The sequence below is a fragment of the Equus quagga genome, chromosome 9, assembly GCF_021613505.1.
Source record: "Equus quagga isolate Etosha38 chromosome 9, UCLA_HA_Equagga_1.0, whole genome shotgun sequence".
Classification (NCBI taxonomy): Eukaryota; Metazoa; Chordata; class Mammalia; order Perissodactyla; family Equidae; genus Equus; species Equus quagga.
This window is the reverse complement of record NC_060275.1, coordinates 19,651,148-19,675,763: the sequence shown is the minus strand read 5'-3', so window position 1 is coordinate 19,675,763 and position 24,616 is coordinate 19,651,148. Positions and strand designations below refer to the sequence as shown.

The window sequence follows — 24,616 nt, the reverse complement described above, 5'->3', positions numbered from 1 at the left end:
TGCTTTTAAAAGCATAGCATCTGTGGTACATCCAGACAATGGAATATTATTCAGCACTAAAAAAGGAAATCAGTTATCGAGCTATGAAAAGACATGGAGGATCCTTAAATGCATATTACTAAATGAAAGAAGCCAATCTGAAAAGGTCACACACTGTATGATTCCAACTGTATGACATTGTGGGAAAGGCAAAACTATGGAGACAGTAAAAAGATCAATGGTTGCCAAGGATTAGTGGGGAAGAAGGGATGAATAGGTGAAGCACAGAGGATTTGGGGGCCGTGAAACTATTCTGTATGATACTATAACGGTGGGTACATGCCATTATACAGTTGTCAACACCCATAGAATGTACAAAACCAAGAGCGAGCCCTAAGGTAAACTGTAGACTCTGGGTGGTGATGATGCGTCACTGTAGGTTCATCAGTTGTACAAATGTACCACTCTGGTGGGGGACGTTGATAATGAGGAAGTCTGAGGGGTGGGGGCCAGGGAGTATATGGGAACTCTCTGTGCTTTCTGCTCAATTTTGGTGTGAACCTAAAACTTCTCTAAAAAACAAAGTCCAGGGGGTGGCTGGCCTGGTGGCATAGTGGTTAAGTTCGCATGTTCTACTTCAGCAGCCTGGGGTTTGTAGGGTTTGGATCTTGGGCACGTACCTACCACACACTGCTCATCAAGCCATGCTGTGGTGGCATCCCACATACAAAATAGAGGAAATGGCACAGATGTTAGCTCAGGGACAATCTTCCTCAGCAAAAAGAGGAAGATTGGCAACAGAGGTTAGCTCATGGCCAATCTTCCTCACCAAAAAAAATTTTAAAAATACTATCTAGGGGGCTACCCGTGTGGGCCTAGTGGTTAGGTTTGGCGTGCTCCAGTTATTTTAAATAACACTAGATGGTATTTCTTTTTAGAATTGAAAATTAATATGAAAAGAAAATATTGACTGGTTTTTAACAAGTAAATATTGTCTTAGTATGCAATTTCCAAAACAGAAAAAAAAGAAGTCACTGAAGAAATAGAAATCAGTAAATGAAGTTTGAGTGATTTAACAAAGTAAAATAATTTTTAAGCAATCATGTGGCTTTTCTTGATTAAAAATTTCTGGAAGTATTTTGGAATTCTTCCATTTATTCAGACATTTAGTCTGTGTCTGCTCTGTGCACTGTGCCATGCAGGGCCAGCGTGGTCTACTCAGCTACATCTGATCAGTCAGCCACTGTCCCTGCCCTCAAGGGCCTTGAAGTTGGCTTGGCAGAGACAGAGTGGTTAATCAAAGAAATGTCACAAATGCTATGATGAAAGGGTATCCAGGACATTGGAAGAGTCTTAGGTGCTATGATGGGAGGGCCATAAAGGAGGGAACTGGCAATTGTGCACAGGAGGAAAAAGGAGAATTGGTGTTTTAGCTGAATTTTAAAAGATGAATAGATGGGGCTGGCCTGTTGGTATAGTAGCTAAGTTTATAAGCTCCACTTTGGCGGCCCTGGGTTTGAAAGTTTGGATCTTGCGTGCAGCCCTAGCACCACTCATCAAGCTGTGCTGTGACGGTGTCCCACATAAGATAGAGGAAGATTGGCACAAATGTTAGCTCAGCGACAGTCTTCCTCACAGAAAAAAAAAAGATGAATAGATGTTAATCAGGCAAATAAATCCTTCTGACTCCAAATTCTAAGCTATTTCCATATGCAAAATAGGCTCTCATTGGTTGAAAGACTATATTAAATACAATTGTGAATCTCTGACTAATGAATCAGTGATCACTTTGCAAAAATTACGTGTATTCTTTTACATTATGTATTTCACTGCCAAGACTGAAGAAATCTCAGTCCCTGCATAGAACTGACCAATGTATTTAGTGGCTCAACTACTTGGGCTTCTTAGTAGGCATTAAAAAGACGTTAGTATAGTAAAGAAGGAACTAACTTTAAAGGACTCAGGATATAAATTTCTCTAATTCACTATAAACGGATAAATCACCTGAATTTTAGTAGTATCGACATTGAAATTTAAAGTGTTTTATACTGATTATCTTTCTATATTCCTTTGTTGGGAAGCATCTTAGTATGATTTTACATAGAAAATGTACTTTATATTAAAACACTTTTATTCACTTGTGTCCTTTAAATGTAATTATTGCTTACTAACAGTTGTTTCCATTAAAAAATACTACAACTGTGGCACCATACAGCCATTAAAAAGATTGAGGTCAGTCCATTTCTGCTGACATGGAAAGATCAGTAGAAGAGAAATTTAAAGAGAAACTAGGAAAATTTCAGAAGAGTATGCAAAATAAAACCATTTTTGAAGAAGAAAATTTTATGTCAGGGTTGGTATTCATGCATGTACGTGTATACATATGAAGAGAAAAAAAGTCTGGAGAGACACACCGCAAAGTGTTTCTCGTGGTTCCCTGGGGTGCTAGAGGGCACGAGTGGGAAAAGGTACCCTTCCTTTCTTAACTGTTTACTTTTCTGTAGTCTCATCTCTGTGTTTCTTTTTTACAATGAGTGTGTATTCCTTTAAAATTGGATATATGTTAGAATAATTCAAGTGAAAGAAATGGTATCACTGGGGAAACATTAAAGCTATAATATAGATAAAATGCAAAAAATTCAAGGTAAAATAAGTATTTAAACTTTGGAACTGAATGGGGAAAAAAAAAGAAGAGTTAAAAGTCTGTATTTTGAGAGGGAGTTTACCGTTTCTAAAACTTTGTTATTATGTAGACAGACTGATTGATTCTGCTTTTCAAGGGAAAAGCTGAATCAGCTTTGTTCACCCTAAATGGGCACTTAAAATCCAGTAAAGAAGTGAGCACTGTCTACTTGAGAACAGTGCATGAGCTCATTTTTTTAAAAGTCCTCCAAACCTGTGGTTTGTTCTCATCCCATATGGCGATAGCAATAATGGGTTGTAAAAGAGCTGCTATTCTAACTTCCAGTAAAATTCTTAGATTAGTTACCTTTTATAATAAATAAATAATTATACAAGTTACTCCTGTACTCACATGAGTAGAAATTCCTCTAAAACTGTTTTAGTCCATTTCCCTACTCCTAGAAACTCCCCAACAGATGGCCAGCTTTCAGGATTAAAGTTCTTCATGAGAAAAACAAACACTCTAGAGCTTCCAGGAGGATTCCATTTCACTATGTAACAGGAATAATACTTAATTTTCAGATTGTTTGAAATGATACAGAGAAGAGTTTCCAACCCAAAACCCTATTATTTGTATTAGCAACTTTAAGCTGAAACTAAAGTAATTTGCAATTGTTATCAGGTTATATTTGCAAATCACAAATATTTAAGAAATATGCAAGTTTGAAATGTTTTGAGGTGTTCATTTCCCTTACTTATTAGAATGTTAGTAGTCAGCACTTACTTGACCCAGGAAAATTAGCAAATAAATTACGTCTTATTTATTCTTTCTGTAGGATATATGCAGAAAAGCAAATGATAATGATGATGATAATTATGATAGCTACTACAGTTTGCATGTACTTACCATAGTAAGTGCTTATTATGTGCCAGGCACTGTTCTAAGTACCTTACATGTATTAATTTATTTAATCCCCACAACAACCATAATGGGTCCTATTATTGTTCCCATTTTACAGAGAGGAAACTGAGGCATAGACAAGTTAAGTAACTTGCCCAAGGTCACACAGTTAGTCAGTTGCAGAGCCAGATGATAAGAGACCTCTTTCTCGGCCATCACAACACACACTCAACATGCATGGTATTTTTCCTTGCAGAAATTCTGCGCCCTGGACACCCTTGGAAGCATGTCCAGTTCTCTTTTTAACACCCCAGCTACAGTGTGCCTATACAAGTTTTTTCAGAAGGAAAGTAATTCACCTATTAAATACTCAGCAGTGTTATTCGGGAAATGCCTGTTTACTGTTTACAGTGTGCAAGATGCTGAATGGGAAGTTGTGACTCTCAAATGGAATTCTCCAATGTCCATCACTATCCCAGAATGAGAGGTCTGTCCATTTTGTCTTTTGAACTGATGCCTCCACTGGAATGAAGCACTTCTAGAAAACGTTTCCCCACCCTCCACCACTGATACCTCTGAAAACTAACACACCTCCCCTTGAGCCGAATGCCTTCAACAAAGCCACTTTCGTGTCTCTAAATCTTTCAGACACATTAGCAGCAGGAGGCTGGAGTTCTTGGGGGTGTGTACAAACATTTTCTATAAAGTGCCTCCTCCTTTACCAAGCACTCCCCCTTGGTTACTGCTGTGCATCTCTGAGGGCTGTTGACCAATGCTCTGAGAACGTACTCCTGAATCTTTGAGGCCCTGGCCCCTCACATGGTGGCCCTCAGAAGAGCTCTTTGACATCTCATAATAGCCAGCAAGGGTAGGTGTTGTCACTGGTACCTTCTTGTGGTCAGAGTGACCTGTACATTGCTCCTCTGCAGAAAACCTACCATTCTTCCCTGCAGAACAGGTTTGCTGTGTTTAGGACTCAATGCTTTTCCATGGATTGTTAGGAACACGTCATGGGTATTGAGCACAGCCCTCGTCCTCCCCATCCAGTATGTACAAGGAATAAAAGGATGCAGTGTGTTGATTAGATTTTAAATAATTGTTTGCATTAATAAAGAAGCCTGCATGCATATCCTGAAGAGTGTAACCAAATGAATCAATCTAAAAACTTACTTCATGCAAATTAAAAATGCGATACATTTTTTCCTTGTATTAGGAAAAAAATAGGAGTTTGAAAATACTAAATGGGGGCACTCTTTTACTTTTAGTGGAAATTGAAGGTAATTTGGCATTCCCTATCAAAATTTAAAATGTGTAAATGCTTTTATCTAGAATCTTGCTTTGGGGAATCTATCCTACAAAAATACTCACCTAGGTGTACAAGGACCCGTGTACAATACAACCCAAAAGTCCATCAGAAAGAGAATGGTTAAATAATGGAAAGTACATGCACAAGAGTACAATATAGGTGTGAAAAGTAATGACATGGGAGGATGTCCCATGAAGTATCGAGCGAAGCAAAGTAAGTTGCAGAATAATATATGTAATATACCAATTTTGTAATAAAAATTAGCAAAAGCTCTCAGAAGGTCCACCGAATTGTTAACAGTAGTCACCCTTGGTGGGGGAGAGGTATGAGAGGAAAGATTTACTTTTTGCTATAGACATATTGGTGGTGTTTTGAGTTTTTTACAAATACTTATTGCCTTAATACCTTTTTAACAAAAAGTCAAAAGTTTGTGAACCATTTAAAATCAACATCAAGAGTTTCTAAAAGCAACTCAATAAGAATTGCTCCTAATACATCAGTTACTTATGAAAATACGTATACAGTTGTGTATCACTTATTGGTGGGGATGCATTCTGAGAAATGCTTCATTAGGCAATTTTATCATTGTGTGAACATCATCAAGTGTACTTACACAAACCTAAATGGTATAGCCTACTACACACCTGGGTACATATTACTAATCTTATAGGACCACCGTCATACATGCAATCTGTCATTGACTGAAACCTCGTTATGTAGCTCGTGACTGTACAGGTACTTATGACAGTGCCTGATACACAGTTAGCAGTCAGTAAGTGTTAGCTCACATAGTAGTTGTAGTTAATGAACTATAAATAGTCATATTCCATACATTCTATCCCATACATCTGTACATTTTAGATGGTTTCATGTTAAGCTGTAGGTTAATTTTGGATTAATCAAAGAGTGTTTCTTGTTGCATTTTAATGCTCAAGGATGTGATTTACAGTAGCATCTTAACATGCTAAGATCATTACAGATTACCAAAGTCATAGTTAAGAAAGATTTTTTCCAGGTTTCTTTCTTTTTCCCAAATCATATTTCTGCTGAGACTTGCTTGTTTCCTTTTCCTATATTTTTCCAAAATGACTTTTCAAAATTTCACACAAATTTTCTCTTATTTGAGGGCCATTTTTAGTGAAGACAAAAAGGTTTTCAATTCAAGGGAGACTGTAAATAGAGAATACCAAAGTTATTTAGAGACTCAGCTATTGGGTGCTTGGCAAACTCCAGGATACTGCACCAGCGTGGACTTGGTTCACATCTGTACTTCACCTCATGACCCACCACATTGTGGGGTGAGTTACACCCCATTGTGAGTTACTCCCGAATGGTTGAAGTCACAAATATGGCTGTGGAGAATTAAAAGAACCTATTCCAGTATTTCATAATGATTGATAAGTGATTATTTCTTTTAATTATGTTTTGTGTGATAATACCATGTTCATTGAAATTTATGTGTGGCAATAATAAATATCTGGCAATTCTTAGAATAATTTTGGTATTCCCAGGACAATGTTTATACCGAAGATATTTACTTTATTGGATATATCATTATTTAGACTATATTTGCCTTCTTGAATTTCAGCCCAAGTAATCTTTTCCAGTTCCCTGAGATATTAAGTAGTTTCCATTATGCAACTGTCAGTCTCATGCTAATGTACCCAGGCTCTAGGGGCCTTTACAGATAACTTCTTGTAAATTTGCAATTGTTTGTCTCAATTGAAAATACGTTTTTAGAAGGTCATGGCGTGGCTTTGTTTGTTGATTTCTACCTAACTTTTTTAGACAGTTTTTGTTTCCTCTGTTGTTCATCTCAATTATTGTATTAGACCCTATAAAATATTTATTGGTCTTAAAATCCATGTCTAGCATAGTTTATATGCTAGTCACTGAAGGATATGCATAGTGTTTTGAACTTCTTACTGCATTGAACTTTTTACTGTTGCATCCTGCTTGTTTGGACCATATTTATGTATTTATACCTCCAGCAAAAGATAAAAGTCTCTGGTAGAGGGAAACGAGCAATAAACAAAAAAGTTCTTGTTTAATATCTCAGAGATGATAAGTACAATAAAGAATAAATAGGATATTTTGACTAACGAATAATGGAGGAAGGGCTGCTGTATTACCAAGATGACCATGAAGTGAGGGCCTGAGCCAGGGAGGCATTGGGCAGATGAGTTTTCCAGCAGAGGGAACAGCAAGTGTGAAGGTCCCAAAGTGGGAACACTCTTGGCATATTCAAGAAAGCACAGGGAATCACTATGACTAGAGCAGAGGGGAGAGGAGAGGAAGTGTGTGAGGTGTAAGGGCCACATCATGTAGGGTCTTGAGGGACAGTTGTGAGCATAAGAGAGAGGTGATTTGATTTATGGTTGAAAAGGTTCACTCTGTATGCATGTGGGCGATACATGCTTTCATTATCACTAAGCTTTTTGGATGATGACCACCCCAGCCCCAGTAAGAAAGACATTTTGCAACATTACTCAATTCCACTTTTACTTTTCTTTCGTATACTTTATTGATAACAGTTCTGACTTAACTGTTTACTTGTGGTGGCCTGAGTAGAGGAGAGCCATTGTTCTATTTTGAATTTAATGAAAGGATTCTTGCTAGGTTGTTGTGTAAGAAATGCTGCCTAAGTGACATCTTATCAGTGCAGTGGACTGGACACTGAGATACCATTTCCAGAAGGCTCAGCACACAAGAACTCTTACTCTGAGAGACTCCCCTGGCCCAAATTTTGGAGGAGATTCAGGACTTTCTTGTGGGATCATTGCAGAACCAGAATAGTCTTAAAAACTGCAATGGATCTTCTATTAAATCCATTGATACCTTTGGGGGGGGGGCGATGAGTAATGGGTATCTCACCGTCCTAATCTTGACAGCCTCCCAGTGGAGAACTGGTTCGAGGGGAAGAGTAGTCTAGGGCTAAGGTGGGCTCTGCTAAGCCTCAGCAGAGATGGACTCACTGCAGCCAGTGCCCAGAGTGGATACTTGTGAAGTGACTGCATATATACCACAGACTTCTTCTGTTGAAAGAGCCACTGTGAAAGGAATAAACTAGTTTAACAAGAAATGCAAAGATAAAAACATGCCCTAAGACCTTCACTGTCCAGAATTCTTTAAGGTATTGTTTAGAAGTATTAGTCTAGTAGTAAATTGCTAAGAATGAAAAATGCAGACCTGTAATATGTGGTCCTTTCAGGCAGACTAAAGATTTGATACCGAGAATAGATTTCATCTTTTTTTCTCTCATAAATAATGGTGTTTGTAGATGATATAGAAGGATGAGGTTGATATCCAGAGTATAGAAAATGGTCAATGTAACAAAAACATTTTAGAGTCTAGTTTAACTAAGTAAAATTATGTCAACATAAATATATTTTACCAATGGTTTGTTCCGAAGAGGATTATTTTGAGGGGTAATTATATTCATGTTTTGCAGAACGATTTTGGCAATATAGCTGCTACCTCTGTGCAAAGGTTAATAATAGATTGAAAAAATGCTTCTGGAAATTTTATTTTCCTGGAGCTATTAATCTGCACAGAATAAACATTTGTGAAAATATTTGTTAGCCATTATATTCCATGTTACTCTGAAACATATGAGTTGTATTACATAATTGTATAAATTGTGCTTCTGTGTATAGATAGAGATATAAACATAGATATAGGCATATAGTGATGCCCAATACTTAGATCATGTCATTACTGAATAACAAAATAGTAAACATTTTTAAACATTTTCATTTTCAAATATAAGAACAATAGATTTTGAATGCTGATTCCTACCTTCTCTATTGAGGTGTAGAGTAACCTTAATTGGGAAAAGCTTTGAGAAACTAACTTTTTACCAACTACTTAATAGTGAGGAAGCTGCATATGAGTCAGGAGCCTTCAGTATCCTTCCTTCCCTCAAACCAGTGTATAAAGAGGACATCTGATACCTGAGCACAGCAAAACCCAGCAGGACATCCTGCAGTAGTGTCTTCCAGGTGACTGAAAATGAAGTATTTATCTTGCACTAAAATGGAAGGAGTTGTGTCACTGGGTGAGGCTTAGGGATAGGACAAAAGTATTGTTGAATCCATTACTTGGTAATAAGTAACAAACAAAAAGTTTAAAAACTTAAAAGCTTGTTTTCCAGATTTATGAAATATGCGTGAATGTCATAATGTCTGCTAATGCCATAATGGCTTTGTCGGAATGTCCCTGATTTCAAAATGCTTACATTCAAACATCTTGTCTCTCTCCCTCTCTCAGCCTTTCTTACCAGAATTTCAGAAACATAGTCCCATGCCCTGGTAGTTTTTCACTCTGCATTAATCTCAAGAAAGCATTAAAGAAATATTTCTTTTCTATCATCTGTTTTACCTTCCCTGCTTGTCTTTTAAAAAATATTAATAGCAAAATTAGGTTGGTCCTATGGAACTAAAGAGAAAAAAGACAAGGAATGTGTAGTAGAATTGATGCAATAGACTCATAAATATTTAGAGTAAGCCTCTCTTTCATCTGGGCAACTCACACTGAGACAGTGGGACTAGATAATGGGGAAGTATATTCAAAACTCTTCGGGCATATAAAATCATACCTTATTTACACTTCTAATAATTTTTATTCTTACCATCCCTGGCTCTAGCCACATGGCCATGAAATTATTATGACAAAGCATAGATCAGGAATTCAAATACTTCATCCAGTCAAGAAATTAATCTAGAAAAAAGAAAACAAAAATAAATTAGCCTCTCATAACTTTCAAACCATCCTCCTAAATTCTATTTTCATACAATGCCAAATAAGCACCAAATATTTTAATTTGTATTACCTAGAGTCACGGCTATCATTTAGATAAACTGATATATGTGGAAAATCTAGGGAATTTGGCAGCTAACTTTTTTCTGGTAGATAACTTTGTGATTTCATTCTAAATTATTGATATAAATTTAAGCATAACATGTATGTAGTTTTTTTATGATTATTCTGCTAGAAAGTATATTTTCACTCCTTAGTACTGTAATAAGTCTTGAGAACATAGTTAGATTGAATATGTAAGCCTTTTCAATTTCTGTTCAAATAGAAATATTTGCATGGTGGTCACTGGAGCAAAATTTGAGTTTTCATATTTAATCTTTTTTTTTATTTGACCCTTATTTCTTATTTCAAAATTCAAGGGTATTTGAATTATGAAGTTGTTTTCTGCTGAAAATAATGATTAACAGGCCTAAGTGGTATTCTGCATCATTTTTCTTTCAGTTGATTTTGAGTTACTAAAATGAAACATTTTTGAAAAATCTCAATGTATTAATTATAGATACTTATTTAAAAATATATATCAGAGCTGGCTTTAAGCTTTGAAATGTATTGTTGTCTACTTCCATGTGCAGGTCATCTCACCTGGTTTTGTTTTTGTTGTTGTTGTTAAAATGTTCAATTCAGGTTCTACATGGTCAGCTATTATGAGCGGAATCACAGAATAGCAGTTGGAGCTCGCCATGGTTCAGTGGCCCTGTACGACATCCGGACTGGAAAATGTCAGGTAAATAAATCATTGAGACTTCCTCTCCATAAAGTGTGGAAATTATTGAAAGGCGTGAGAGACTAGCACTTCACCAATTGACGTGCTGAGCTACTGGAACATTATGGATAATGCTAAAGGGATCAATAGTTTAATGAAGGACTCAAAGACTGTAGAGCCCTCCTGTCTTTATTCACTGGGAATGAAGGGCTGCCTCAGATGGGTTCCTAACAGAGCCCAGAGGAAGGCGGTACTGCTCCCCAACTACTCTGCAATACTTTTCAACAAAGTTTTCTGATTTTCTTATTTTTGCCATTGTTTTCTCAAAAAAGTTTGATGATACACTATTATGATTAATGGCTAAACAAAAATTAATTTTCTGACTAAGTAAAATGAGATGTTTAGCAATTATAAGACGGTGTTCTAGTCAGAGTTCAAGAAAAGAAGAAATCACAATAGCATTTAGTGTGGCTCTATAAAAAGGAAACTGATGCTCTATTTGGAACAATGTACTTTTTATACTTTTATAACTTTTTTTGCTTTTATAACATTTTATTACTTATGAAAAATTCTTTTTGATGTTGATCTTGATCTTAATGACTTGATTCTCAAAATGTACCAGTCGGATGGACAAGGCAAATCTAGCCCCATTCTAGATATAAGTGAATTGAAGCTCCAAGACTGAATATCTTATCCCAGAGTCATGCTGTTAGTTAATGGCAAAACCAGGGCTAGGCTCTGCCGTGATCATGGTGAATTTATAATACTCATTAATAAATAGTACCAAGTCATAACTTCTTATGTTTCATTGTAGCATTTATCAATGCTGATCTATTCAACCACATTAGAAATTCTGTCCAGCTGTGTTAGATTGATATATTCAGCTGTGTTAGGAATTTCTGAAAGGAATATAAAGAAATTCATAAGGACGTGGCTAAAATTTTAAAGTCTCTTAAATTTAATAGACAATTAGTTCTCCAAAAGCTTCCCTGGCTGCTTTCCATGAAATAATTCTAAGAGAGGGTAATCAGGTGTTGGGGGTAAAAGTTTCGAGGGTCGGACAAGTTTAGGGGATACCATTTGAATGTGAAACATGTTTCCTTCCGCTTGCCTTCTCCAAGTCTCTAATGTGTAAATGTGCATTGTACATTTCCTGGGAGTGCCTGGGGTATGCACCGTTTGCCACACGTATGTAACTTGAATGATTTTTTTTTGTTTAAGACATTAACTTCTCATTGATGACTGTTTCTTTGCTCTGAACGCTCACTTTGAGCAGTGAAACCACTCTGAATACTTAAAAACTAAGTTACATGTTGTTTATAATCTCTCCTAAGAGATAGATACTTCAAATAGCATTTTCAGAATCTCTTTTGGTGAGACATTTTTAAAAATTAGAGTATATTATTACTAGCAGTTTTGAGAGAAATAAACTGCAAACATCTACAAGATAAAGACAGAAGAAAAATAGAACAAAATACACATTTCTTTATAGTTTTCTTCCTCCTAAGTGGTTTCAGTGAAGATGTTGGTAACATGCAAAATACATAAATAATTTAAATATCTTATTCTTTTTAATTAAATTACTTGAGATATCCTTATTAATCAAAGACATTCTTCCTTAACAGGAATTTGTAGTGTCATTCATATTCCATTTTATTTTCTGTACATCATTTCCGTACATTTTAGTATCCCCATGATTTTTTTCTACCTCAGCTTCTTGATTTTGGTACCCAGAATTATCATTAGTGTTATTATTGAATCACTTTTACCTTCCACTTCTGTGTGAAACTGAGGGTTGCCCTTTCACTCATCATTCAGAACATGAAAACAAAGCTAAATCTCTAAAATCAATCTTAACTATTTTTACCAGTTACCGGTCATATCCAGTGACAGTGAGCTCTTAAGGGATTCTCTTAATTCTTTTATGGTGTTAGTGTTGTAGTGTTTGAAATAAGTGAGTCAGCAGTTGAAACAGAATGCACAAGTATGGTCGGCATGTTTAGAAGTGATGGTTTAGAGGTGAGTCAAAGGACTAGGAGATTGGAATAGGATGCAATAAAGTATTTCTGGAGTTAGCTGTTGGAGTCAGTTAACGGAGTGGGACAATTTTCCTAGCATGAGCAAAGACATGGAGATATGACATAAAACATGTAGAGGGATAATTAGTAAATTCACTGGACTCTACGGGTAGGGTTCCAATTAAGTGGGAAGATAGGCATATCCACCTAACTGTGGAGAGTCACGACTGGTGGGAAAATCTGCTATGGCATCCCCATGATGCCAGAGACAGAGAATAACCATGGGCCCACTGGAAGTGGAGAACCCATGACCAGGGCCTGGAGAGAGTCACATAGGTTCCCTGTCATTGTTTTTAGGCTGGTTGATAAAGATAGAACAGAAAAATTCAATCCCTTTCCCTTACCTTTTGGCATTGGCTTTTTTTTTTTTTAATCAGTTTTCTTTCCACCTTCTCTTCCCAAACTAGAATAGAAGATTATGCAAAGCCACAGGATAAATGTGCATATCTGTCTGGAACATGCATTTTACTTACAATGGTTCACAAACTATTGTTCCAATCTGCCGGCTGCTTATTTTAGTAAATAAAGTTTTACTGGAGCACAGCCATGCTCATTTGTTTAAGGATTGTCCATGGCTGCTCTCACACTGTAACGGCAAAAGCTGAACTGTTGTGGCCAGCAAAGACCAGCCACATATATGGTCCACGAAGCCTGAAATATTAATTCTATGACCCCTTTCAGAAAAAAGTTTGCTGACTCCTGACTTAGACAATTGTGGATGAAGAGTTAACTAATTTAACTGAAAAGTGATTTAAAACAGTGTACTGTAATATAGTGAAGAAAAATAGTTAGAAACTTGTGTGTCTTGAATCCCATCTCCACCACTTGTTAATTTCTCATATCCTTGGGAAAGTTTCTTAATTTCTCTGAGCCAAAGTTTCCTCACTGTAAATAATGATAGAAATATTTCCTGTTACTGTGAGAAGTAAGGTAGATTATGTAAAATTCTTAGCACAGTGTCTGTGAAGTATTCCATAAATGCTGGTTATTATATTAAAATAAACTTGAAAATATGTTACATTGCAATTAAATTACATTGGTTTTAGAGAATTTTAAAGATTCAGTTTGAGACATCAGGATGTTTGTAGCCTCTTGGGGCCGGGCGGGCGCACTCCTCAGTTAGGAGCGTTAGGTGAAGGGAGGTAGCGCTGCCTTAGGCCAGGCGTAGATTTCCTTTCCCAAGGCTGCTCTCGCCTGTGGTGCTAGGGCTGAATCTCGACTGATTGTGGAAGTCAGAAACTTTGATGCAGTTCCATAGTTAAAATCCTGCTGTGCTGCTGACTGCGTTTTTACTTGGCAGCTGCTAGCAATTTAGGAATATACCTGACTCGATTTTTGCTTAATTTAAAAAAAAAAGTAACTCCCTCTGAAGTGCTTAAATTTTGTTGGCGGGCAGTGATCTTGATAAGCAAGCTAATTGAGTTCCATGAATCTTTAGAGCTACAGGTGTGTGTTTGGTTAACAGCAATGGAAATCCTCCCTCTAGCAATAGTTGCTTTTGGTTTGGCAGACTTGATACTCTCACTGATTTTCCAATCCTTTTTGAGCACATTCTTGGTAATAAATAACTACTGGCTCTGTGCAAGATTCTTGCAGGCTCACATTAGCTAGTTTTCCTTATGAGGTTTGTCCTGTCACTTGGAGGTATCTGATCCACTGTGGTAAACCTAGGCACTTGTTTTCTTTCTTTTGGCATAGTGCTACAAAAAAGGCAGTGATATATGAGAGAAAGAAAGTGTGGCTGAAGGCTTATCTAAATCTTAAATTAGTAAAACTACTTTATTATTGGAAATTTTAAGTAAGTTCCTTAAAGAACTCATTTTTGAAGCCCCATATTTTCTGATGCCTGGTATATAGTAGATGCACAATAAAATACATGTTGATCAAATAAAACACACTGAGTCTTTGGGATAAAAAATATAAAATATGATATGGTAAATGAAAACAAAGTATACCTTAATTATAACAAAAATATATTTTAAATTTGGGTATAGTTATATTTTGGTATGTCAGAATCACCTCATCAAATTGTTGTTTCTCTATAAGGGATAATAGAATATCTTTTCAGAAATAGCATAGAGAACCTCTTGTGAGTTACAAAAGATATACATGTATGTTTCTGTAGTGGACCATGACCAGGCCTGCCATAGGCCAGATAACGAAAGGAAAAAATAGAAGCAAAGATTGATTGTACGTATAGAACTGTGGCAACTGAGGTCTATCTATAATCCTGTATAAAGCAGGAGGTAAGTTCTAAAAGGCTGATGTGTGCCCCGTCACACAGCCTAATGGTATAAAAAGCAATGAGCCTGCAGGTTGAGCTCCTCTGGCCTTGCACATTCCTTGCTCCATGTGAATGGCTACCTTGACTTTGAATTTCAGATGTGTCTCCATGAGGGAGGAGACCACAGGGCTTCACTTCCTTCACTTACTTTACCCCTATCTCCTGAGTGTGCTCTGCCCTGCCCCTTTGCTAATTCAGTAGTATTGAAGTGAAAGCAACCCTGAACTCTGTCCAAATCCATTTTAGCTTGCCTTTAAACCTTGATTCATCCCGCCGTTGTCCAGCCTGGCTTACCTTCATTCTTCGGCCAACAAGACTTCACTGACTGGTCCAGCCATGGTGCTACATGCAGGCATCTGCCAAGCATCTGCTTAAACTAATGAGAAAACCAGAAAAACCACAACTACCTCAAAGTGAATATTGAATATGAGGAAGATTGCCTCATTGTTTTCCTATAAAGCTCCTCTTCCCTTGTTCCCATTTTTCCTCAACTGCAAAGTAATTTTGAGAACTAGTCTTATTAGTTTGTGGGGAGCATCTAATTCTGCTTCATTCATTGTGGCTCCTGGGCATGAGTCCTGGAGCAAATATAATTTTGGGGAATTATGTTTAAGAAAAAAATTAGAGGCTTGTGCAAAATATATATATATATATATAATATATAGAAAATATTATATAAATATTAAAAATTTCATTAGCTTCATGGTAAATCTATCTTTACTGGCTTCGTTTAAAAAAGCATTTTGTAACCCTTTCTGTAGCTACCATTCTACCTCTCTCCTTTCTCTTACTATTTTATGTATTGAATGACTGGTCTATAGCATGCCCCCTGTCCCACACCTTCCAGCTTTCACCTTTACAGGGTGAGTGAAACCACACACTCAAACATCACTGGGATTCTTTTGCCACACTATTAGCAAGGTGTCCCTTGACCCCTTGGTGTAGTTTAATATAACTGACTTTCCTCTCTCTAGAATTCTGTCTTCCCTTGACTTTCGTTGCACTATGATTTGTCTTGATTTTCATTTTATCATATCCTTAGCTGGAGTCTTAATTTCTTGGGGTATCCTAATGTTATTATTCCATTTAATCAATTCCGTATTATTACATTGATAATAACAATAATGTTATTATTTCACTGCCCAGAGCATAGGTTTCTTCATTCATCTGTTCTGTTTCCTGACTTCGGCTAAAAATCCATGCGTTATTGTTGACCCCAGCTAGTCCCCCTGAGCAGTTAAGACAAATCAGGTCAATGGGCTGGGCCCAGCCTAAACTCCAGCCTTGTGGCTTTTGACTATCTACTAGACATTTACATTTAGCTATTTCGTCATTGTCTCAAATTCAGTGTGTTGGAAAATCTCTCCAACCCCTACTTTCTACCAGCATCTTTTCTAACCTACCTTTTTCCGTTAATAGCACAGTAATATAATGACACCACAATTCATCCTACCTCTCCTCTACCCGTCTATATACAGTCACTGAGTTTAGTTAACTTTCTTTAGCTGTATACCTGAAATCTACTGTTTCTTCTGCTAATAGCCTGAAGTAAGCCCTTAACCTGTTCTTCAAGGCCTTTGAGATTCTGCCTTTGATCATCATACATAATCCCCTCCTCCTTCCAGCTACATTTTATTCAATAACACCTTCCTCTGTTGTTGCCTATCACGATCCTCTCCCAGATTACATAGGAAGCATTCAAAAATATCTCTTGGGTGATTTGTTGCAAACACACTGAAGATTAAGAATTACTCCTTTTCAGTTATATTTGTCTTTAGACTATATTGAAATATCTGACCCCACTGAGTATGTGCACTTAATATATACTCATAGGTAAAGCACTCCTGGTGAACAAAAATGCTGAGGATAACCCACATTAAAATAATGAATATTGGCTCTTTTTCATTAATGTTTCTTTTGAAATTTGTTTTTGACCATCTTTTGAATTCCTTACACCCCTTGTAAGTTATACAACCCTCTCACATTCTTTATTTGTACCCATATTTATGATTCACATAAATTATAATTATTTCTTTGATGGTATTTGTAATATACCAAATTTAATGTTAAATTCAACTAGCAAGTTATTTATTTCCTTTTCCTTGCTCAAGAAGGCAGCATTAGAGTAGATTCTGGAGCCAGACTGCCAGGGTTCAAATCCTTACTCAGGACGTAGTAGTTTTAAGCAAGTTACTTAAATTCTTTGGGCTTTAGTTTATTCATTTATAAAATGGGCACAATAACCTTCATAACACTGTATTGTAAAGATTAAAAGACTAAATATCTGTAAAGGAAATGTCAGTCAAAGTAAGTGCTTAAAAACTGTCGTAGTTATTATTTCGTCACTGGTTAAGTAAGGTGTGATCTGTCAGCCCCTCCTGTTGCCTCCTGCTGCTGTGTGTACGACTTCACAGCAGCAGGATCTGATACAATTTCTTAGGAATTTTTTCTTTTTTTGCTGCTCTGTTTTCCAGGGTCATTTGATTAATCTTACAAGTAGAATGAATAGAATGTCAAGCCAAGTAATTAGCACATCTTGAGATACTTAATGATCTGTCCTCACCCATCTATGTTTAATAATTCTTCCTTTGTCTATCCTGATTTTTTCCATAGCATTAATCTGTTGTCCTACTGATAAATTTTTCTTTAGTAATTTTTTGAAATCATTGTAAATATTAGTTTTAATGTTGCTGCTATATTAAAATCTTTGAGATTTTAAGATGAGATTTCTGAGATGAAAAATCTTTTCATTTTTGAGTCCAGTATTGTCAACTGCTGGCATACCTGTCACTCCTAGGCCCATCTGTTTGCATATATTTAAAGTCTTAAATTAATTAACCGCCACTGGGTTTTTTCCAAGTGCTTTATTACTGTCTAATTTTTCACATCTATTTTCTTCACCATCCTTTTTAAGATATAAAAGATTAGATCAATTCAGCAGTTTTATTGTTATTAATTTTCAGTTTCTCATTTGTCAGATGATATAATTTTCTGTGTAGTTTCTCTTGTTTTCAACAGGGATAGTTGTGAATATTCTCTTTCTTTCTCTCATTTGCATATCTTATTATTTATCCCTTCATTATTTATCTATTTAAATTTGGTCTAGTTTATTTGTAAACTTACTTTTAATGTAAATCACAAGGCTTTTTTTGCTGCATTGGTGGCTGTTTTTGTAAGTCAAAAGGAAACTATAGTTAGAATCTTAAGGTTTGTTGTTACCTGATTTTTATTAGGTTTGTAGTTGGTCTAAAATTTTTTCATTCTGCTTTATCTCCTTATCTGGCAGGCTATGGCCAGTCCACAATCAGTTTCTTCTTTTTGTCAACATGATGCTTCCCATAACAATTTTCTTTTCTGATGAAAGTATTTTGTTTCCATTCGCAATAGTAATGATCTGTTGATACCTAGCCAGTCAAAATTGAGCAGTTTGTATAATTTCCATCCCCGCATGAGAAGTCTAGATATAACGCTTGAACGCTTGGCATTTACATGAGAGCAAAGGAAGAGGAAGACATGTAGCAGCTGGTGAAGGAGGAAGTCCACCTGTCTTTTTCTCTAGCATTCCATCTTTTTCCAAAATGAAATATGTTGATTGCTTCTTCAGGTTATAAATGTAATTTTTGCTCATTTAAAAAAATAACATCAAACAATAACAAAATATTTAAAGTGAAAAGTTCAAGTTCACTATAACCTGTCCCTTAGAGTTAACTCCTCTTTAGCTGTGTGTTGTAAATGTTTTGTGAATCTTGTTTCTGTGATGTACAAATATTATTCCCTCCTTCTCCCCAATAATTTAGTAGTTTTCTGCAACCTGTTTTTATTTTTTCTTAACCATGTGTCATCTCTGAGTCCATACAACTCCTTCAATAATAGCAACTATGTATTGAGTGCCTACTGTTAGCTGTAAACAAAACCAGCATGGATCCTGCCCTCATGGAGCTTCTATTCTAGTGAGTGAAGACAAACAGGGAACTACACAAAATATTAGACAGCGGTATGATAATACAAAGGGACGACAGGCTACCTACTTTAGATTAGGTACTCAGGGGTGAGCACATTGAGGGGGTGGCGCTTAACCTGAAACTGTGCAACCATCAGAAGAAGAGAGTTATAAGGACAAGGAGCAGTTAGTACAAAGACTAAGATGGGAACAACTTTGAAAAAGTTTGAGGAACAGAAAGAAGGCAAGGGCAGTGGGCGTTTTGTGAGCAAGTGGAAGATGGATTTGGATGGAGTTGGATAGAAAGGCAGGGATCCGATCATGGAGGCCAGGTTGGAAACTCAGATTTTATTCTAGGGTTATGGGATACCATTAGAGAATTTTAAGCAGAGAAATTATATGATCTGTTTTTTTACAGTTACTTTTTGCTTGTTCTTGGAAGGCTTTTGTTCTTTATTTCACAATATTGGAATCATAATAAACACACTACTTTGCAATTTTTAAAAAATCTTAGTAGTATATCATAGCTAGACTTCCAGGCCAAAAACCATTGCTCTAACATGTTCTTTATAAAATATAAAATACTGTATTCAACTGTTTTTCTTCTAATGAAATGTTCATATTAAGTCCAGATTTGTGTTCCTACAAATGAGGCTGCAGTAAACATCTTTGGATATACATTGTTATACACTGGTGCTTTTCTCTCTGTAGGATAGAGTCCAAAAAGGAGAATTGCTTTGATCCTTTTTTGTTTTAAAAGATTACTGGATACTGAGCTGGGACTAGGGTTGTTGCAGTAGAGACAGAGAAAAGTGGACAGAAAGGGATATGTTTTCCAAGTAGAGCCAACAAATCTTAATGGTTGTTCAAATGTAGGGTGCAGGGTAGGGGAGATAAGGGGGAGGCAGTGGTAAGAGAAAGAGAAGAATTTAAGGGTGACTCAGATTTGAGTCGTGAGCAACCACATGGATTATGGTGCCATTAATGACGAGGAGAAAAGCAGGCTAGAGTAGGGATGGAGGTTAAGACTTAGGTGTGGGTCATATTAAATCTGAAGGGCTACTTTAATCCATTTGAATGACTACGTAGTATTCCAATATACAGATGTAGGAAAATTCATTCACCAGTCCTCTGTCAGTAAACATTTAACCCCCACCCCCAAATTTCTCACCATTATAAACAGTGCTACCTCAAACAGCTTTATTTATATAACTTTTTGTGCTTATCTGATTTTTTTTATAGTACATTCCTGGATATACAATGCTAGGTCAAAAAATCTTACATTGATTGTCAGAATGCTCTGAAACTATTTCCCCAAAGTTTATAAGCCGTAGGTTTCTCCACACACTCCCTAATATTCCTGTGACTAATGGAATGACTCTTGAAGCACAGTTATTCTTATAAAAAATGAAGCCCCACGGTTGATCTATTTTGCCTCCTTTATTTGTCATCTTAGACAACAGATTGTTTATTCGTTTATTCATGATTTATTACTTATAAAAAAATGTATGATGGCTCTTCTCTATGCCAGACACTGTATTATATGCAAAAGATCAAAAAATAAATATGAACTGTTTCTACCGTCAAGGAACTTACAATCTAGTATGGAAGACAGACAGAAACCCATAGTTGACATACTATGATCATCCTTTCCAGGAGGGTAGTCTGGTGTGTTGTGGGAGAACACAGGAGGAGCACCGGCCCGGATTTGTTTAGGAGTCTAGGGAGAATGGTCTGGAAGGGCTCTCTAAAGGAGAAGACATCTGAACTTAGCCATTAACAATTAGGAGTTAGGGAAAGAAGGGGAAGGGCAGGGGACATTATTTCAGGCAGAAGGCACAACATCTGCAAAGCCCAGAGGAACAAGAAAGCCCAGGGGAAGCATGCTTATCAAAAACTACAGAAGTTTTTCCTGATACATGTGAATGGCACAAATTACAGCAATTTTCAAATTGGCATTATACTGGGAAGTGCACAAATCTTATGTGAAAAACAGTTGTTCTGATAGATAAGTAGAGACACCTCCTAGCTGTGATTTATTAAATGCTAAGTCAGTAACATAGATTTTATAAATAAAGTTACATACTGTTAGCAAAATGCTAAAGAAATTATACTGGCATTTTCTATTAACTCACAGTATTTTTAGGAAAAGAGGGGCTTGGCAAGATATGAAAATGTTTTCAGCATGGGATATAAAGCATTCTACTGAAAATAAACCAGTGTAATCTTCTATAGTACATTTAATTCTGGCAAGCATTCTAAGGCTACTATATATCAAAAGAAAGCTGGTATTCAAGGCTCAACGGAAATGTCAGCAAACACACCTATATTAACAGAAGTTTGGAAAACAATGTGTTCTTCTCTCTAAAAATAACAAAGATTTTACTTCTAGTTAGGAGGAGCAATGGACCTTAGGGATCCAGTGGACAGTAAGATTGATGTTTCTTTAAGGCAGAGTCTTGAAGCTTCAGGCACAGTTTTCACTGAGCAGAAGTCTATAACGCTTATACATCAAGGACACTTGTGTGGTGATTGTAAAAATTGCAGGAAGACTTGACCACAGTACTTAGTCAGACAGCGACATTTTAGGTATTTTCGTCCTGCTCTTCAGCAGCTGATTTTATGGCAGGTGCTTCCTATGACATTCTGGAGCAACAACCAGAAATATGGCGTGAGGGGCGTAGTAAGATGAATGGTTGGAGAAGACAATGGCTTCCTGACAATGTGTTGAAGAATTACCTAACAAGCTCCCCATTTTAAAAGTGGAATGCTGTTTAGAGAAGAAGTTCTAGGAAGAGAAACACATATCTGGAACAATGCTTGAAATCAGATCCTCGTTTATTTTGAAAGTTTTAAAATTTTAAAAGAATATTTTTAACTGACTGTGTAGCGGAGTAGTTTCCTGTTGTTTATTTAGTCACCACTCACTGAGTATTTCTTATATCTGTGTTATACTTTGAACGGCAGTATTCAAGATTTTTGCACCAAGAAAGAAAATTAAATTCTTGGTAATATCTCTAATTGGAAATACATGAGACAGAGTTCTACTGTTTACAAATCCAACAGTTATTACAATATCCCTGCAAAAACATTAGTTAGACTAAAATTTATTTTGGTTCTCAGAATTCACATCATTTTTCATCTACATTTCTCAGTGCCATTCAATTTCCTTCCTAGCCCTTCTCTTTCCCTTCAACATATTAAAAAAATGAAAGTATAAATGTCTATTCCACATAAATTTAATCCACAAAATTAGAAAGTATTAGGTAGGAGAGTCACAGTACGTTAAGTTCATTTTGGACTCACTGCCTTGTATTCTTTATTGTACGGTATTTGAACAAGGCCTGGTGTAGAGTTCAGTAAATATGAATCAGAAGTACTCTAAAACGTATATAATGAGGACATCAGTCTGTAGTTTATGATAGATTCTAAAGAGATGTTGATGACCATTTAAAGGAGCTGCTTGTCAAAATTTGGTAGCTCCTATCTCAAATGGAGCTCCTAATGGAGCTCATGTCTAGTGGGAAGGAGGCAGACACACAGGTGCCGTGAAAACCCACAGCTCCAGCACTGTCAGCACCAGCAGTTGCTCAGTTAATCAAAAATGTTGCTCAAGTGTGGAATCATGTAAAATGGTATCTATCTTAACATTCATTTTAATTTAAGTCTTATAAAGATAATTTTATTTTCCATCTCTTTTGATGTAAGACCAAGGTCTTATCTTTATTGGTCCATCGATTACAGTTCTGGAACATTTTTCTTCCTAAACCATACCTGCTTCTGTTTCTTTAAGTGGATTGAAAAATTGAAAATACTTACAAACCAGTCTCAGAGTATAATCCTAGATGTTTATGGTTTTTCCGGTTTTTTACAGTTGTCTCACTTACTCCTAATTTCATGAGTGTGCATATGTTTTTATAAAGCCTTCTTCCCGCTCATATTTTATAGTTTTGTTTTATAATTAATTTAACTACATATTTATATTGACAAGCACAGCTAGCATAGCTTTGGTTAACTACAGGACACAGAGCTCACCTGGTGGAAGCAGTAGCAAGTGGGCCTATTAGCCACTGGCATTCCCCACGTGGTGGGCATCAGTCAGGATATTTTACAGAAGGAATAGAGAGTATTGGATAACCCCAACAGTCAGTAAAGTGGAACTCAGTTAAGAGATATTGTTATAATACCTTCAATACATGGAACCTACAAGTATTTACAGGCACTATGAAATGCAGAAGACAGTCACTACTTGGGTGAGCAAGGTATTTATAGTCTAGTAAGGATCACAGAGATGAAGCAAATAAGTGCAGTATAGTGTTTCAGTGCTGCAGTAGAATGTGACAGACCACAAAGGAGATGGGAAATCCTATGGGGGTAGGAGAAAAGAACGGGAAAAGTTCATGAAGAAAGAGCTATTTGAGCTGAATCTTGAGTAGGTGTTTCATAGGTACATATGGAAGAAGAAAACTTTTCAGGGAGAGGATGAAGCATCAACAAAAGCATAGAGACATTATTTAGCTTATAGTGCATTCCGGAAACCAGAAGGCTTTTTGCTATGCCAAGAGCAAAGATTGCAAAGGAGTGTGGCAGTGTGATAGAAGAGGAGAGAGACACAGCCTAGTAGTTAAGGGATGAGGTCATGGTAAGCCTTTCCTGGATAGATTACTTCACAGTTTCGTGTCTCATAGGTCAGCAGTGACAAACACAAATGCCTGCAGAGACCAAGCAGGGATCATAAATTAGTACAACAAGGTGAGCCCTCTTGGTTTATCGTTCATTTTTCATTTTTGATAGCACCATCCAAAAATATTTCTTTCTTTTTAACACTACTCTGTATTAAAAAAAAAATAAAACAACAGTGTAAACTCTTAATAAAATGCCAACTAATATTCTACTTGAGCGTTAGGGATAGAATTGGGAGGAGTGGGGACTATGGTCGACTGGAGAGCACATGCTCCATGTAAAGGGATCAGCCTTGTCTCAGATCCTGTCAATTGGTGCCATGAGGAATTATGAACCTAGTGTTGCCTGATCTTCTGATTTTTCAAGATAAGCTGAGGGGCCGGCCCGGTGGCGCAGCAGTTAAGTGCGCATGTTCTGCTTTGGCGGCCCAGGGTTCGCCGGTTGGATCCCAGGTGCGGACATGGCACTGCTTGGCACAGCATGCTGTGGTAGGCATCCCACATATAAAGCAGTGGAAGATGGGCACGGATATTAGCTCAGGGCCAGTCTTCCTCAGCAAAAAGAGGAGGATTGGCAGCAGATGTTAGCTCAGGGCTGCTCTTCCTCAAAAAAAAAAAATCAGTAAGCTGAAAATCTGAGTTTTTATTTAAAAACCTCCCAATTTTTAAATGCTAGTGACTGATTTTTAAAGTTTTTAGAGTATATAAATCAGTACTATGCCATGCATGTTAGTCCATTCAGAGAAACCATTTGAAAAGATTTAAGCAGGGGAGCAACAGGATCAGATGTTCTGCTTTGGAAGGTCAGGACTGCAGAGGATGGGTTGAAGGTTTGCTTTTTGAGGCTTTGGTACCAGTCCAGGCAAGAGTAGATCAGGGCTTGGTTGGTATCAGTGGTGACTGGGTGAAAAACAGGATGAAGTAGAGTGAGTAGATTATGAAAAGCCTTAAAATACAATATTTTACATATATACACTAAGTTAAAATATAAATTGATGCCATAATGAACAAGTAAAAGCAGCTTTTTTGTGTGTGTGAGGAAAATTGGCCCTAAGCTAACATCCATTGCCAGTCTTCCTCTTTTTGTTGAGGAAGATTAGCCCTGAGCTAACATCTGTGCCCATCTTCCTCTATTTTGTATGTGGGACGCCTCCACAGCATGGCTTGAAGAGCGGTGTGTAGGTCTGCACCAGGGATCCGAACCTGCGAACCCCAGGCCACCGAAGCGGAACTCATGAACCTAACCGCTACACCACTGGACTGGCCCTAACATATTATGGAAAAAAAAAAAAAAAAGGATGGG

The 24,616-nt window shown here is 36.8% G+C and overlaps 1 protein-coding gene across 3 annotated transcripts in view; it reads left to right on the top strand.

The window, feature by feature from the left end:
* WDR7 (WD repeat domain 7) overlaps nt 1–24,616 on the top strand; it is a 355,196-nt gene that overhangs the window by 279,276 nt on the left and 51,304 nt on the right. For all 3 annotated transcript variants that reach the window (XM_046671781.1, XM_046671782.1, XM_046671779.1), the window contains one exon: nt 10,251–10,350. In XM_046671781.1, coding sequence (XP_046527737.1) covers nt 10,251–10,350 — 100 coding nt within the window. The remainder of the gene's footprint in view (nt 1–10,250; nt 10,351–24,616) is intronic.